Consider the following 15,706-nt stretch of genomic DNA (forward strand, 5'->3'; position numbering starts at 1 on the left):
TCGCTCTCAGCTTGCAGCCCCACTTTCCAGCCTCTCTCTCTCCCCCAGAAAAGAAGTCCTGCCAGGAGGGTGTGGGCGGCCTCCAGGCAGCTGTGCTGCTCAGCCAGGCTGCCTGCTCTTGGCCCAGCAGGCGATGAGCCTCTTTAGAGGCTTTGTCTGAGCTCTTTGGGGCCCTCTCCTCCTGGCACTGCTTGGCTCAGGAAAGCAGGAACTGAAAGTTCTTCCCTCTTATCTGCCCCTTCTAGTGACCCTCTCACTGTCACCTGCCCTCCCTCCCCACCTCAAGGTCTTTTCTACCCCCACAAAGGCCACAAGCACTGGCTCTGAAGCCCTCAGTCTCGGGAGGACTGGAAAGGGGGAAAACGACAAAAGGTGGCTCTCAAATTCCAACCCCCTGCTAGCTTCTCTCATCCCTGCTTTTAAAAAGTTAACAATCGTAGTTAACTTTTACTGGACACATGCTCAGTGCCAGGCACCGTCTTAAGCATTGTTTGAGCATCGCCTCATTTAAAGTTGACACCAACCCCAGAGGTGGCTGCTCAAGTACCCCGTTTTGCAGACAGGTTACAGGCTCTCAGTGTGTCATTGAGTTTGAAATCAGGAGCATGTCTTTGAAAAGCCAGCTGTGCTCTGGCTTCTGTTTTCTCTCACCTCCGTCCGACTTTTCCCATAGAGCATGAACTCTGAACCAGTCCAGGGAAAGGGTAGCTGGCCCTCAAGGTTCCCTCCTGCGGGCCCCTCATAATATACTAGTCTTCAGTCTCCTCTCCTGATTGGATACCTCCTCCCCTCTCCCCCCAGACCACATGATCTTTTTCTGAAGTCCTGACACCTTATTCTTTCTCCCCCTCTCCCCTCTCCTCCAGGACCCTGCTGGAATCTTTGAGCTGGTGGAGGTGGTTGGCAATGGAACCTACGGACAGGTGTACAAGGTGAGCCTGGGGTGGTGCAGGCGCATGACTGTCCTCATAGGGCCCTCTCAGGAGGGGCGGGCGGGGGAAGTGTGCTCCAGGTCAGGAAACTTGAGGGCTTACGGGAGATTGTAGAGGCTGGGGACTCTGGGAAAGGGGAAAGAAAGGAGAGGAGAATAAAAGTACTGAGGGAAGGAAGCAGCAAGAAATGGGGTGTTTTTGCTGGCCTCTGCCTGAGCTTAGAGGTAGTCCCGGTGTGGCAGGAGCAGGTCTGGAGTTGAATGGGGTATGAGAAAGAGACAGGTGAAGGCAGAGGGAATGGCATGGGGACATAGGTATCAGAGCTCACCTGGGAGTTTAGAGTAGAGCTCAGGCCAAAGGTGCGTGTTTGACTTCAAGACAACAGAGAAGTCCAGGGCTTGGAGTGGGTGGGATCTAACGCGTGACCTTCGGCGAGGGGGAAGTGGCTTCCTTGAGCTCCCACAGCTGCCCTGCAGCGGGCAGGCCTTCCACCTTCTCCCGCAGAAGCCGTATTTCCTCAGCCACTGATTGCAGCTTTTAGCCTGGCCAGCTCAGCCCTCTCATTGGCGTGGTCACTGGTCACACTTGACGGGGGGGAGGTGGCCGCAGCAGAGAGGTGTTCAAGGTGGACATGGCCCCAGAGCTGGAGGCCCCCGGAACGCACACTGGCTGCTTCGTCTCCAGACACAATGCTGGGGCTTTTCACAAATCTCTGCATCTCAGGGGCCTGTTTCCTGGGTCACTGGGACCACCTGCCTTTCTCTTTCCCTTCTTCCATGTATGTGTTGGGAAACAGGCACCCTCTCCCCCCATTTCCCATCTTTTGCCTAGTCGTTGTCATGGAAATCATAGCTCTGTGTTCTACTGCTTTTCTGGGCTCGGGGTCTTGAATGACTGCTGAGGATAAAAATAATCCGTGGCCTGGCAGTACCCATGCTCATCCTCACGAGGGGCTGTGTTCCCTCACCCTGCTCTTCCCCAGGAAGCCGCGGCGTTCCTGTCCATGCCCCAGATGGCTCATGCTAGGAATTTCGGGGGAGGGGGGCGGTGGATGGCAGCGCCACACTATAAGAGAAGTTTCTTCCCGTCGGCCCAGGCAGTGGGGGCCATTGACACATTGGCCAGCCCTTCTGCGTTTCCCCGGGTTCTCTAAAACCTCAGCTCTATCTGAATCCTTTCCTGCCAACAAAATAAAAAGACCGGGCAGAGTAGGTGGGGCATCCAGGGAACAGCCTCCTATCCAGAGAGGGGGCTGGTTGAGAAAGCAGCTTGCGTTGCATGGAAGATGTAGAGAGAGGCTCAGGCCCTCCCGCCCCAGCTCCCTCCCGCTCCATCCAGCTTTCAAGTCCTGCTCTAACTTTCAAACTGTAGGAAGTCCAAACCAGAGAGGCTGGAACAGAACAGAAGTGTCTCTCACTTGTCTCTCCTGACTATGTTAGGAGAGCAGAGCCTTGATCTTTCTCAAGCACAGGCTTGGAAATGCATTCTTGGTAGTTTTGCTGTAGCCCGCAGTTACCCCTATGACCAGTCCATAAACCGAGGTGTCCAGCCACCATGAGAGACATTTTCTAAAACAAAAAACAGCCAAAAGGTGTGGCTTCTTCCAGAACGAAGCCCTCCTTGAACGTGGACCCAGATCCCTCTCTGCCTGTCTCTCTATCTGCAGGGTCGGCACGTCAAGACTGGGCAGCTGGCTGCCATCAAGGTCATGGATGTCACGGAGGTAGGGAGCGGCGCGGGGCAGAGGGAGGGTTGGAACACGAGAACGGGGCTCACCTCCTCGCATTTGCTTAGGATGAGGAAGAAGAGATCAAACAGGAGATCAACATGTTGAAAAAATACTCTCACCACCGCAACATTGCTACCTACTATGGGGCCTTCATCAAGAAGAGTCCTCCCGGAAATGATGACCAGCTCTGGGTGAGCAGTGTCCTCTGGCCTGTGCCCTGTCCCACCCCCAGCCCTGTGTCTCTTGGCTGCCTGTTTTGAACTCGGTGTCAGTCTCCTTGCCAGCCCTCTCTTCAGGCCCGCAGCCTCTCCTCTGTATGCACTGAGGGACCTCCTGACCCCCACAGAGCCCCCCACACTTTGCAGCCCTTGTTCTCTGGGTGTTTTGGTGGCAGGGGCTCTGGGATTTGCTTCCACCTTTGCTCTAACCAGTACCCTACCCTGTGTCCAACAGGCACTTCCCAGGTAGCAAGCAATATAATCCTAGCAAGGGCTGGGAGAGACCACAGGAAGGTTAGTTCTTGAGTTCTTCTGCTTTGACACAGCTTCTAGGGAAGCAGCAGACCAAAATACCTGTGGTGGGCAACAGACAGAGCTTGGACCCTTCCTGGCAGTGTTCAAGGCCTTCTGGGCGAGTGTCCTAACAGCTTACAGTAGCACTGTTGGCTTCCCTCAAATTCCCCCCTGGCTCAGAACATTCCTAATTCATTCACCCTCCCTACCTGGGCTCTGGTGCCAGCTGATTCCTCAGCCTGCCCTCTCTGGTACTCAGCCAGTCCCAAGGACAGAGCAGCAAGGAACATGGCCACGGCTGGGCCCAGGCAGGGCCCAGGGGGTTGGAGCACATGCCATGTCTCCCACTGCAGCAGTTGCCAAATGAGTTGAGTACTTACTGAGCACCTTCTATGTACCCTGCACAGATAAGTATGAATCGTGGTCCCTGCTTTCTATGCACTTAATCTTTTTGAAGGTGCACAGATACACACATGCATGCACATACACAAATACATTTTATACACACAAAGAAAGGTGAGTGATGTGTCAGGTAGGTTTACCTGCCAGCTGTGTAGGCAAGTGAGAGATGTTTAAGGGTAATGACCAGGCGCTCCCTTCTGGACCTGTTGGACATTTTTCTTTTGTTGTGCTACCCTCAGAAGTGGGACATATGCAAATTATCTTTTTGCATATGCAAATATACACGTCTTCCTACCTTTTCTGTGTTGGGTGTGGCTTTTAGAAAAGGTGCAGTGAAAACATTTAGACAGACAGGCCGGTCACCAGGGGGACCTCCCTTCTGGCACATGCCTCTGGGTCTCTGGCTGTTCCCCCCAGAGGTGCCTCGGGGAGCTCTCCTCATCGCCTGCTTTGGCCTTGCCTCTGCGGAGATTGTCCCAAAGCGCTCCCCGCAGACCCCAGGCGCAGCTTTGTCTCTAGCAGACCCGCAGAGTTGCTGATTCTAGCCCCTTTGTTGCTTCTGGATGAGAGGTTGGCAAGCTTTTTCTGTGAAGGGCCAGATAGTAAGTATTTGGGGCTTTTGTGGGTCCTACTGTCTGTCACAATTACTCAGCTCAGCCATTGTACCCTGAAAGCAACTGTAGACAACATATAAATGAATGGGCATCACTGCATCCCCCAAAGCCTGTATTTAGGACACTATAATTTGCATGTCACATGGTTCTTTTTTTGACTTTTTGTCAGCCATTTCAAAATGTAAAAACTATGCTTAGTTCATGACCATAGTTTGCCAACCCTACTCCAGAGCAGTTGTTCTCAGCCGTTCAGGGTTACGGGTCCCAGAAAAGATCTGATGAGAACATTGGACCCTTCCCTAAGGAAAGAGCTCATACCCGCCTCTTTAGGTCTGCAATTTCAGGATTCCTTGGGTTCCCACCCTGGACACAGACCACCCCCAGACCCACCTTCCCTGTCTTTTCCAGCTGTGTTTCCTTCCCCCTTTTCTCCTAGTCTCAGGAAGTTCTCCAGCCTTTGGGGGGGGGTCACATGCCCCCCCCCCCCCCAGCTTATTACCAGTTTTGGCCCTAAGGCCTCTGGTTCTCCTCCAGGGAACTGGCAGGGGACCAAGCCTTGCCTAACTGCTGCTTTTCCTTTTGGTGCTCCTGGGACCATAGCTGGTAATGGAGTTCTGCGGCGCTGGTTCCGTGACCGACCTGGTAAAGAACACAAAGGGGAACGCCCTGAAGGAGGACTGTATCGCCTACATCTGCAGGGAGATTCTGCGGGTAAGCGCCAGGCCCCTCCCCTGCCTCCTGTTCCTGGGCCACCCCTGCTGGAGCTTCTCCCTGCCTGGGCCCTCCCTGCACTGAGGAGGAAATGGAACGGCGCCCTCTTTAAGGCGCAGATGGCCCGGTCTGGCTGGGGCTGGAAACAGTCCTAACCTTGGGGACTCTCAAACTGTTGGAGGAGACTAGTACCTCTCTTGCCAAGTTCTGCTACTTCTCCACTTGGAACCACACCTGCTGGGAATTCCCAGGAGCCACCACGCTGAGGGAGCTCTCCAGAAAATCTCGGCGTGTCCTGGGGCACGTGTGGAGAGGGACTGCTCCAGCTGCCCAGCCCCATCCAGACTGATGACTTCCCCTTCCCTTGTTTCAGTCAGTCCAAGTCCTTGCTTCCCCACCCCCCACCCCCCATCCAGCACCAAGGCTAATTTCCCTCACTCTCCTGCCCCAGGGTCTGGCCCACCTCCACGCCCACAAGGTGATTCACCGAGACATCAAGGGGCAGAATGTGCTGCTGACCGAGAATGCCGAGGTCAAGCTAGGTGCGCGATGCCTTCTGTGCAGACGGGCCCACTCACCTCCAGGACACAGAGAGGCCCTTTTTCTCTCTGGTGGCTTAAGTCCTATAGTCTGTGGGCTGGCAGGCTTGCTTTCCTGTCTCCTCCCCTGGGATGCCCTGCCTCCTGCTGAAAATCACTCAAGGAGTTTTTTTCTCTGCTACCCATTATGTCCCAGGTGCTGTGCAGGTTCCTCTGGGGAGATGGGATATTTTGATCTGGGATGTTGTTCCATGGTCCTTGCACCTTGGTTTTTTCCCAAGGTGTCGGACGAGTAGGCCTGGTTCTTCAGGATGTGGATGGGACAGAAGAGGTTCCGGGGAGTGTCTGGGTAGAGCAAAGACCTTAGCTGCCTTGGGCCATGCATGTTCTGGGTCCAAGAGGAGGGGAGCAGGTGTGAGACTCTTGTGACCCCTCTCTCCCTGTCTTCTCAGTGGATTTTGGGGTGAGTGCTCAGCTGGACCGCACTGTGGGCAGGCGAAACACTTTCATTGGGACCCCCTACTGGATGGCCCCCGAAGTCATCGCCTGTGACGAGAACCCTGATGCCACCTATGATTACAGGGTATGGAGTAGGGAGCACAAAGCATGGAGAAGGCCACGGGCAGGAAGTGAGATGGGGGACGGTGGGCAGCCTGGAAATATGGGGGGCTTACACAGTTTGGGGAACAAAATGAAGGTCTAATGATGTGTTAACTGTGAGGGGGTAGGGAGCATTCTGTGGCAGGAAAGTGTGGAATATTGGGTAAGTTGGAGGACGTGCAGTGCTAGAGGAGAGGGGCCTCAGGAAGGGATGTGGGCCAGGAAGTGGTTCTAAAGAGGCCAGGGAGAGCAGGTGAAGACTGTTGTCAGGAACATTCACCTGTCTCTTCTCTCCCCTCCGTAGAGTGACATTTGGTCTCTAGGAATCACAGCCATCGAGATGGCAGAGGGAGCCCCCCGTAAGTGCAGAGTCTGTGGGGGAGGGGAGGGGAGGGGCCGGAAAGTGGGAGGTCATGCTGAGGCGGCTCCTTTAGGCTCCCAGCACGGCAAAGGGACTGATCAGATCTTTCCTGTGTCCCAGCTCTCTGTGACATGCATCCCATGCGAGCCCTCTTCCTCATCCCTCGGAACCCACCACCCAGGCTCAAGTCCAAAAAATGGTAGGTCTCTGGGGATGTGGTGTCTAGAAGGTCCCTGGACAAGGCCACCCCCCTGGTAGCCCCCTGCGTTTCAGGCTTGGTTCTGTACTGTAGGAGAGGCACTGGGTGGGGCTGGTACTGCAGTACTGTAGCCAGAGCATTAGGGGGCGATGGTGGTGTACTGTGGAGAAGACAGGAGGGAAGTCAAGGTGGCTTTTTGATGATCGGTCTCCCCTTTTCCTTCTGTGACACCCCCTTCCGAGGGGGCCCTTCTAGTGTGAGCCATTGTTTCCAGGTCTAAGAAGTTCATCGACTTCATTGACACATGTCTCATCAAGACTTACCTGAGCCGCCCACCAACGGAGCAGCTGCTGAAGTTTCCCTTCATCCGGGACCAGCCCACGGAGCGGCAGGTCCGCATCCAGCTCAAGGACCACATCGACCGATCTCGGAAAAAGCGAGGCGAGAAAGGTCAGTGGGGGAGGAGGGAGGTGGCGGGTCTCAGGACACACTTCGCCCCCTGCTCTTCTTCCCCAGCCCTGCCTCCTCCGGGATCCCATCTGGGCTCCCGTCCCAGGCCTCAGTTTTCCCTATCCAGAGAGATCTCCCTTCTCAGACTTCCAACCCCAGAGGGCCTTTTCTCTTAGCACCAACCCAAGTCAGCCTTCCAAATGAGCATGGCCCTTTTACATCCTTACATAAGCTTCCTGCTGATCCCATTCATTTGTAAGAGCACGCACGTTTAACCACATGCCACCCATTTCGGGGTCTCCATGTCTGTCCAGGCCCAAACCTGAGACCCACCATCATTCCATTGCTCCAAAGAGGTGGGCAGGGACCCAGGTGCGTGGCCATCCAGACAGATCTTATTGGTTATCCCCATCTAAGGTTTCCCTAGCCCAGGGTGGGGTCTGGGGCACTGAGTGAAGAAACAGCAGTGATCTCCCCCCTGCAGAGGAAACAGAGTATGAGTACAGCGGCAGCGAAGAGGAAGATGACAGCCATGGAGAGGAAGGGGAGCCAAGGTGGGCTATTGGCAGGTGGAGTTTGGGGCCGTCACTTTCCATCTGAGGGGACATCAGTGGTTCTTGGCTTGGGGACCATCAGTCTGGGAACGGTGGGTTAGAGACCCATAAAACAATCTCTGAGTGCTGAGAAGAAATGGAATGAATGAGCGAGAGTTGAGGGGGCGGGATTCGGGGCTGCTGGCTGGGATTTCACTGAAGGACAGGGCCCAAGACAGGGCAGGGGAGAGAGCGGTTTTCTCGGTCACTGGGAGTGACCAGAGGCAGGCTGGTCCAGGGGAAGCAGCCGCTCCGTTGGCTTCCCGGGTATGAGAGTGGGAAATGACTGGGTTCTGACCCCAGCCTTCATTGTGCCACCCTGACCCAGCTCCATCATGAACGTGCCTGGCGAGTCCACACTACGCCGCGAATTTCTTCGGCTCCAGCAAGAGAATAAGAGTAACTCGGAGGCTTTAAAGCAGCAGCAACAGCAGCTGCAGCAGCAGCAGCAACGAGACCCTGAGGCTCACATCAAACACCTTCTGCACCAGCGGCAGCGCCGCATCGAGGAGCAGAAGGAAGAGCGACGGCGCGTTGAAGAGGTGGGGTTGCCCGGGGAGGGCCTGGGCCAGGCCTGGTCAGCAGCCCGTCCTGGTCTCATCCCTGGTTCCATCAGGGCAGCGGGGAGAAGAGGAAGCAGCCAGGGCTCCCAAACCCCTTTCATCTGGTCTATACAGAAAGAGCCTGTCCTCTGTTGGAGGCCTGGCCCCCAGAACACTGCCTGCTTGCCAGCCCTGTGTGGGTGGTTGTGCTATCAGCACTCCCATAGAACAGAGCCATTTCTCTGAAAAGCCGTAAAGATTCCCCGCAGACAGGACTATCCCTGTCCTGTCCTCCACTCCAGGCTTGTCTGGCTCCATTTACTTTAAATTTCAGGGATCTAGGGGTCGGTGTACAAACACTTAAGGCCCCTGAGCATCTGTCAAGCAGTTGTTTGGTTTGAACATAAAGAAGAGCCTTCTAAAGACCCTCATGTTAGCCTTGGCCAGGTGGCTCAGTTGGTTGGATCGTCATCCCCTACACAAAAAGGCTGTGGGGTTTGACTCCTGGTCAGGGCACATACCTGAGTCATAGGTTCGTTTCCTGGTGGGGGCGCATGTGGGAGGCAACCAATTGATGTTTCTCTCTCAGGTCAATATTTCTCTGTCTCTCCCTTCCTCTCTCCCTCGAATCAAAAAACATTTTTAAAAAGGCTCTTTCAATTTTTTTGGCTTTGGTTTGCTGGAAAGTGTAGTCTTGTCAGCTGGGCTAATTGGAGGTGGATGGGAGAAATTCCTTTTAATAGAGAATCTTTTTTTTTTTTAATTGCTGCAGTTTTCTTCTTAACATCACCAGTACCCATTGAAAAGATATTTATATTTGTATGTGTATATATTTAAATATTTATTTATTTTGCAGGGGAGCATGGTGGGAAAGGCAAGGTATAGGTTGATTTTAAAAATGTCTTAAGTGGCCCTTCCTGGTGTGGCTCAGTGGGTTGGGCGTCACCCTACACACCAAAATGTCACCAGTTCCATTCCCAGTCAGGGCACCTGCCTGGGTTTTGGGCTAGGTCCCTGGCTGGGGACGTGCAAGATGTTCAAAAAGCAACTGCTTAATGTGTCTCTTGCACCTTGATGTTTCTCTCACTCTCTTTCTCCCTTCCCTCCCCTCTAAAAATAAAAACCTAAGAAAAAAAAGGCCTTGGTTGAGGATAAAAACATTTTAATGCTTTAAAAAAAAAAATGCCTTAAGTGCCCTGGCCTGGTGACTCAAGTTGGCCGACGTGCCATCCTGTACACCAGAAGTTATGGGTTTCATTCCCAGTCAGGGTGCGTATAGGAGGCAACCGATCATCGTTTCTCCCTCTCTGTCTCTTCTTTCCTCTCTCTCTAAAATCAATAAACATGTCCCTAAGTGAGGATTAAAATATATGTGTGTGTGTGTATATATATGCATTAAATGGTGAAATTTTTGTTGAAACAATGACGTGATTTCAAAGTTCACAGAGAGCTAGCTTAACAAAAAGGTAATAGAAGCATCTACACCGTCGGTGCATTGCTCCCCAAAGCAGGCCCCAATCTTTGTTGAACAAAAAAATAATTTGCAAGAAAGCCTGCTACCAGAGAATGCAGGTTTCTTTTAGTAAATGCTGTTTTCAAGTAGTTGAGTTGCAGAAAACTGTGTCTACCAGGGTGTTTCGTGAGGCAGGCCTGCCCGATCCGCATTGTAGGCATAGGCATAGGCATAGGCACAGTGAAGTTCCCCCAACTGTAATGCCACCTTAAGGCTTTCTCTTTTTTTTTTCCTGTTCCTTTCTCTTTGTTCCTCTTTCTGTTTCTGAATGTGAAAGATCCTTCTAAAGAAACCTCCTTTTACTTTTGCTTCAGCTTAGATTTGCTGGAAAGTAAATCTAAGAAAGTAAATCTATCTTGTCAGTTGTACTGATTGGAGGTGGGTGGGAGAAATTCATTTTAATAGAGCTGCTTTCCTTTTTCTTCTTTGTTTGGGATGGGGGGTGGCAGGCACTTCGGTCACAAAGACTCTGAAAGTAAAGTGCAACCTGAGCTGCTGATGTTTGCTAAGGACCTGGCAAGGGCCTCTCTCCTCTAGGCTGCTCTTCTGTGCATGGGCACTTGCTGCCCTCTAGTGGCCAAAGGCTAACATTACAGCCCATTATTTGGATTTATAGGCAGAGGTTGAGGGGCCCACAGTATTTGCAGGGTTTGTTGTTGACTCTGTTTTGGTGGGAGAATGGATAGAAAGTGTCATCCAGTTTGGCCCACTCTAAGGGCAGCAACCAGATGTGTAGTCTCTCTGGTCTCAAGCCCATTGCTACCTTGGACAAGTAATTTTTCCCAAGCCACGTCCCTGTAGGCCTCTCTGGAGGAGTAAGTAGGTTTGTGGAAACAGCTGGAAGCCATTCTCTCTCACCATCATCCCTAGTGAGAAGGAGACCTGCCCTAAGTGTCCTGCAAGGGTCCTCTTTCCAGGAGGTATCTGAAGTGGGCCGGGGTCCCTCCTTTCAGGGCCATCTGAGTGTGCACAGCCGCCCATAAGACCACACCTCTCTTCACCTACAGCAACAGCGGCGGGAACGGGAGCAGCGGAAGCTGCAGGAGAAGGAGCAGCAGCGGCGGCTGGAGGACATGCAGGCCCTGAGGCGGGAGGAGGAGAGGCGGCAAGCAGAGCGGGAGCAGGTACCGCGCCCCCAGCACACACCGCACACACCCCTGCCCTGCCCTGGCCGCCCTGCCTGCTCCTGCTGCCTGCCTCCCTGCTCCCCGGTACCCTTTCCTCCTTCTTTCCCTCCCCCTAGATTCCTCCTATCTTTTCTAGCTTCACTCTTTCTCTCTGTTTTCTCCCACCCTTCAACCCCGACCCTGGCTCCCTGCCCTCCTCCTGTCTCTGTGCCTTCATTCCCCATCTCTTTGCCCATCCCCAACTCCTCTCCCCTGCACCTTCCCTCATGGGCCCTCCACCCTGACTTCCTCCTCATGCCCTGCCCTCTTTGGGATTCATCCCATCCCCATCCTCTCTATTGCTCTCCCCTGCTCTCCTCCTCATCCTCACCCCACTGATCCCTCTTCCTCCTCCCACTCCTTCGCCGCCGCCGCCTTTTCCTCTTTCCCTGCCCTTTGCCCCCCACCCCACCCCCACCCCCCAGGAATATATTCGTCACAGGCTAGAGGAGGAGCAGCGACAGCTCGAGATCCTTCAGCAACAGCTGCTCCAGGAACAGGCCCTGCTGCTGGTAACGGGGTCCCCCAGCTTCCTCTGGGAAGATGTGTATTCAGAGCTTCTCTGCGGAATGGGATGGAAACACTTCAGGGGAGGGAACTCACCCAGGCATCAAGGGAAGACGTCTCTCTAGGCAGGAGAAAAGAAAGGGCACGCCGACTCTGACTTCCAGGGCTACACCTTGCTGAGCCCTCTCTTCCTACCCTTGGGCCCAGGAATACAAACGGAAGCAGCTGGAGGAGCAGCGGCAGTCAGAGCGTCTGCAGAGGCAGCTGCAGCAGGAGCATGCCTACCTCAAGTCTCTGCAGCAGCAGCAGCAGCAGCAGCAGCTTCAGAAGCAACAGCAGCAGCAAGTCCTCCCTGGGGACAGGAAGCCACTGTACCATTATGGTCGGGGCATTAACCCTGCTGACAAACCAGCCTGGGCCCGCGAGGTACTGCCTCTATTGCCACCTAAGACGCTATCCTCCCAGTCCCACTGCCTGAGGCCTTACTTTGAGAAGCAGTCGTTCCACAGTGGCGGGCACCGAGCAGGGGATAGGGATGCCTCACACAGGCGTGAGGGCTGGAATGGCGGGGCAGGTGGGGACCTAAAATTTGAGAACAGAGAAGCAAAAGCTGGCCTGCTTGGCACCCTTCATATCACAGGTAGAAGAGAGAACAAGGATGAACAAGCAGCAGAACTCTCCCTTGGCCAAGAGCAAGCCAGGCAGCACAGGGCCTGAGCCCCCCATTCCCCAGGCCTCCCCTGGACCCCCAGGACCACTTTCCCAAACTCCTCCCATGCAGAGGCCGGTGGAGCCCCAGGAGGGACCACACAAGGTGAGTCTCTTCCCATTCCTGTCCTAACACAGACATCAGCACAGGTACATGCACACACCCACACCCCCCCACACCCCCACACCCCCTTAGCCGGGGTCACAGACCTCATGACGTCTGGGCAGAGACAGCGCCTGCTTGCTGCTGCACGTTTCTGTTCCTGCAGCTTACCTGTTCTTGGGCTCTAGGAGCCCCTTTCATTCAAAGGGTAATTGGAAGCTGGAGGCTTTACTTTCCCCTTTCTCTCAGCCCAGGCCCCAGCTCACCGGTGGGGATGTGCACAGAGTGGGCAGCCCACCCTCCCTGGTCTCTCCCTGCAGAGCCTGGTGGCACACCGGGTCCCGCTGAAGCCATATGCAGCACCTGTACCCCGATCCCAGTCCCTGCAGGACCAGCCTACCCGAAACCTGGCTGCCTTCCCAGCTTCTCACGACCCTGACTCTGCTGCACCCACACCCACTGCCACGCCCAGTCCCCGAGGAGCTGTCATCCGCCAGAATTCAGACCCCACCTCGGAAGGGCCTGGCCCCAGCCCCAGCCCGAACCCCCCAGCCTGGGTCCGGCAGGATAATGAGGCCCCACCCAAGGTAAGGACAGCCCCGTGGGACCAAGAAAGAGCAGAGGAATGCGGCTGACCCTTGAACGATGTGGGGGCTTGGGGCACTGACCGCTGTGCGGTCAAAACTAAGTATTTAACTGTCCCAAAACTTAATTACTAATGGCGCACTGTTGATCAGAAGCCTTACCGCCCTGGCTGGTGTGGCTCAGTGGATCGAGCGCTGGCCTGTGAACCAAAGGGTCACCAGTTCAATTCCCAGGCAGGGCACGTGCCTGGGTTGTGGGCCAGGTCCCCAATAGGGGGCGTGCAAGAGGCAACCACACTCTTCCTCTCTTTCTCCCTCCCTTCCCATCTCTAAAAATAAATAAATAAAATCTTTCAGAAAACAAAAAACCCAGAAGCCTTATCAATAACATAAATGGTTGATTAACACATATTTTGTAGGTTATACATACTGTATACTGTACAATAAAGTGAATTAGATAGAAGGAAATGTTATTAAGGGAACCGTAAGGAAGAGAAAATACATTTACAGTACCGTACATGTTTCTTGAAAAACATCTGTGTGTAAGTGAATCTGCGCAGTTCAAACCATGTTGTTCGAGGGTCACCTGCAGTAAGGGAAGACGCGGAGGGCGAGCGGAGGGTGCAGCATGGCGGAGATGGGTTTGGGGTTGGAGGGAAGAGAAAGGCAAGGCACCCACCCTAACCCCCACCCTGAGGAGGGCACCTGTCCGGGAGCACGCGGTCGGGTCACGGTGATCCCGCGGTGAGTGTGGGAATGGAAGGGTGCCTGCGGGGTTGGGAAACGCTAGGGGCAGACTTCGTGGGTTGGAACCCCAGCCCTGCCATTTCCTAGCCTCGCAGCTGGACAAATTGAGGAGCTTCCCTGAGCTTAGCTCATTTCATAAAAGCCAGGAGAACACCTTTCATGGGCCTCAGGGAGGACGAAATGCTTGTGGTTTCCGGCGCAGTGCTAGCGCCAAGTACGCTGACTCCTACTTCTTCTCTCCTCAGGTGCCTCAGAGGACCTCCTCTATTGCCACTGCCCTTAACACCAGTGGGGCCGGAGGGGCTCGGCCAGCCCAGGCTGTTCGTGCCAGGTAACCCCTGGCTGAAGTCGGGTGGCAGGCTAGGGAGCAGGGCGGGGGCAGAGGGGAGTGTACCAGGTTACCCGCCTAGGGGTGGGCAAGCCCAAACCCAGTCACCTCAGCCCCCTCCCTGCCCCCGCCCCGGCACCCCTGTGCTCCCTTCACAGACCTCGCAGCAACTCCGCCTGGCAAATCTATCTGCAAAGGAGGGCAGAGCGGGGGAGCCCCAAGCCTCCAGGGCCCCCTGCTCAGCCTCCTGGCCCACCCAACGCCTGTAGGTAATGGAGTTGTCCCCCGCTCACTCCCACCCTCACTTCTGCCACCTGCCTTCCCTGGTGACGGCCCCCCCCTACAGTGCGGCTCAGCCCCCCGGGGAGGGGAGCACCGTGTCTCCCTGACCCTGCCTCTGCACTCCCGCAGTAACCCCGACCTCAGGAGAAGCGACCCTGGCTGGGAGCGTGCGGACAGCGTCCTTCCCGGCTCTCACGGGCACCTGCCCCAGGCCGGCTCTCTGGAGCGGAACCGTGTGGGAGGTATGTGAGCAGGGCCTGGCTGCCTGCTCTGGGGCCCAGACAGTCTCCCTCAGGGTGGGCACTGCCTTTGGCAACTAGGGCCTGGGATCCCCTCAGAGGTAGCATAGGGCCTGGACTGGGCGAGGCATGGACCTCCCGTGCTCGATAAAAATAAATAAATTTATTTTTAGACAGAGGGGAAGAGACGGAGGGAGAGAAACATTGGGGACCTGGCCTGCAACCCAGGCATGTGTCCTAACCTGGGAATCGAACAGGCGACCTTCTGTTTGCGGGGTGGTGCCCAACCCACCAAGCCACACCAGCCAGGGCACAGGGTATAGGTTTGAAGTCATCCCCTGCCCAGGCGTCAGTGACCCCTTCTCTCACCACTCCCTATCCAGCCTCTTCCAAACTGGACAGCTCCCCCGTGCTGTCCCCTGGGAACAAAGCCAAGCCTGATGACCACCGCTCACGGCCAGGCCGGCCTGCAGTAAGTCAGCAGGTGGCAGCTGCGGCCCTGCCTTCTCGGGTCCAGGACTCCGGGGTCAGCTGTGCAGCCTCTCAAGCCCGGGTGCCGGGGCGGGGGCTTCGTCGCTCTGCGATAGAGGAGGGGCTGCGGGTCCGGCGTGCTTCTCAGTTACTAACCTTTCTTAACCTCTCTCCTGCCTCCTCCCGGCTGCCCTTCCTCCCCTGTGGCCCCTCCCAGAGCTATAAGCGAGCCATTGGCGAGGTTAGTGAGGAGGGGCCTGCTTGCGGGAGCCCCTCCTGTGACCCTGCCCCTCTGCTTTTGGCGTCCTTTGCACGGCTCCTGACACAGCTGCTCCCCTGCAGGACTTTGTGTTGCTGAAAGAGCGGACGCTGGATGAGGCCCCGCGGCCTCCCAAGAAGGCCATGGACTACTCGTCGTCCAGTGAGGAGGTGGAGAGCAGTGAGGACGACGAGGAGGAAAGCAACGGCGAACCATCAGAGGGCAGCAGAGACACCCCTGGGGCCCGGTATGGGGGCTCCCTGGGGGCGGGGCGCTCCACATCCGAGACACCGCAGAGAAGGGTTGCAGGTTGGGAGGAGCAGGGTGCCTCCAGGGCAAGCCTGAGGGAAAGTGGTTCCCCTTTTCTCTAGGGAATGGGGTGTGGGGTTGCTGTTCCCACCTCTCTCCCGCTGTCCTGTCAGTAGGGCGATGGCCTCTTCGGGTGCTCCTCTGCCACCCACCTTCCCCAAGTGCCGGGCACAGGACACCCAACAGTGAGGCAGATTCTGCTCAGTGAGGGCCGAGGGCGTGGCGTATTGAACAGACTGAAGCTGCAAGCGCTGGGCATCCTGCTCTCGTCTGCTCCCGTGGCACTGGGGTGGCGGGCAGGGCCTG

The 15,706-nt window shown here is 55.5% G+C and overlaps 2 protein-coding genes across 14 annotated transcripts in view; one reads left to right on the forward strand and one right to left on the reverse strand.

Moving 5' to 3' along the window:
* Positions 1-15,706, reverse strand: part of CHRNE (cholinergic receptor nicotinic epsilon subunit) — a 143,416-nt gene that overhangs the window by 118,593 nt on the left and 9,117 nt on the right. The gene's annotated exons all lie outside the window — the stretch shown is intronic.
* MINK1 (misshapen like kinase 1) overlaps positions 1-15,706 on the forward strand; it is a 59,317-nt gene that overhangs the window by 39,609 nt on the left and 4,002 nt on the right. For 2 of the 11 annotated variants that reach the window (XM_054575792.1, XM_054575793.1), the window contains exons 2-23: positions 867-932; positions 2,599-2,655; positions 2,727-2,852; positions 4,790-4,900; positions 5,352-5,442; positions 5,892-6,022; positions 6,344-6,398; positions 6,521-6,599; positions 6,874-7,049; positions 7,534-7,603; positions 7,971-8,184; positions 10,705-10,821; positions 11,289-11,375; positions 11,578-11,796; positions 12,011-12,184; positions 12,502-12,768; positions 13,758-13,843; positions 13,999-14,109; positions 14,252-14,364; positions 14,745-14,833; positions 15,050-15,073; positions 15,175-15,338. In XM_054575792.1, the coding sequence (XP_054431767.1) occupies positions 867-932; positions 2,599-2,655; positions 2,727-2,852; positions 4,790-4,900; positions 5,352-5,442; positions 5,892-6,022; positions 6,344-6,398; positions 6,521-6,599; positions 6,874-7,049; positions 7,534-7,603; positions 7,971-8,184; positions 10,705-10,821; positions 11,289-11,375; positions 11,578-11,796; positions 12,011-12,184; positions 12,502-12,768; positions 13,758-13,843; positions 13,999-14,109; positions 14,252-14,364; positions 14,745-14,833; positions 15,050-15,073; positions 15,175-15,338 (2,627 nt within the window). The remainder of the gene's footprint in view (positions 1-866; positions 933-2,598; positions 2,656-2,726; positions 2,853-4,789; positions 4,901-5,351; positions 5,443-5,891; positions 6,023-6,343; positions 6,399-6,520; positions 6,600-6,873; positions 7,050-7,533; positions 7,604-7,970; positions 8,185-10,704; positions 10,822-11,288; positions 11,376-11,577; positions 11,797-12,010; positions 12,185-12,501; positions 12,769-13,757; positions 13,844-13,998; positions 14,110-14,251; positions 14,365-14,744; positions 14,834-15,049; positions 15,074-15,174; positions 15,339-15,706) is intronic. The other 9 variants (XM_054575796.1, XM_054575797.1, XM_054575795.1 and 6 more) reach the window with 8 other exon arrangements.

The sequence above is a fragment of the Pteronotus mesoamericanus genome, unplaced genomic scaffold, assembly GCF_021234165.1.
Source record: "Pteronotus mesoamericanus isolate MK-2021 breed Mesoamerican mustached bat unplaced genomic scaffold, CSHL_Meso_final contig_317, whole genome shotgun sequence".
Lineage (NCBI taxonomy): Eukaryota > Metazoa > Chordata > Mammalia > Chiroptera > Mormoopidae > Pteronotus > Pteronotus mesoamericanus.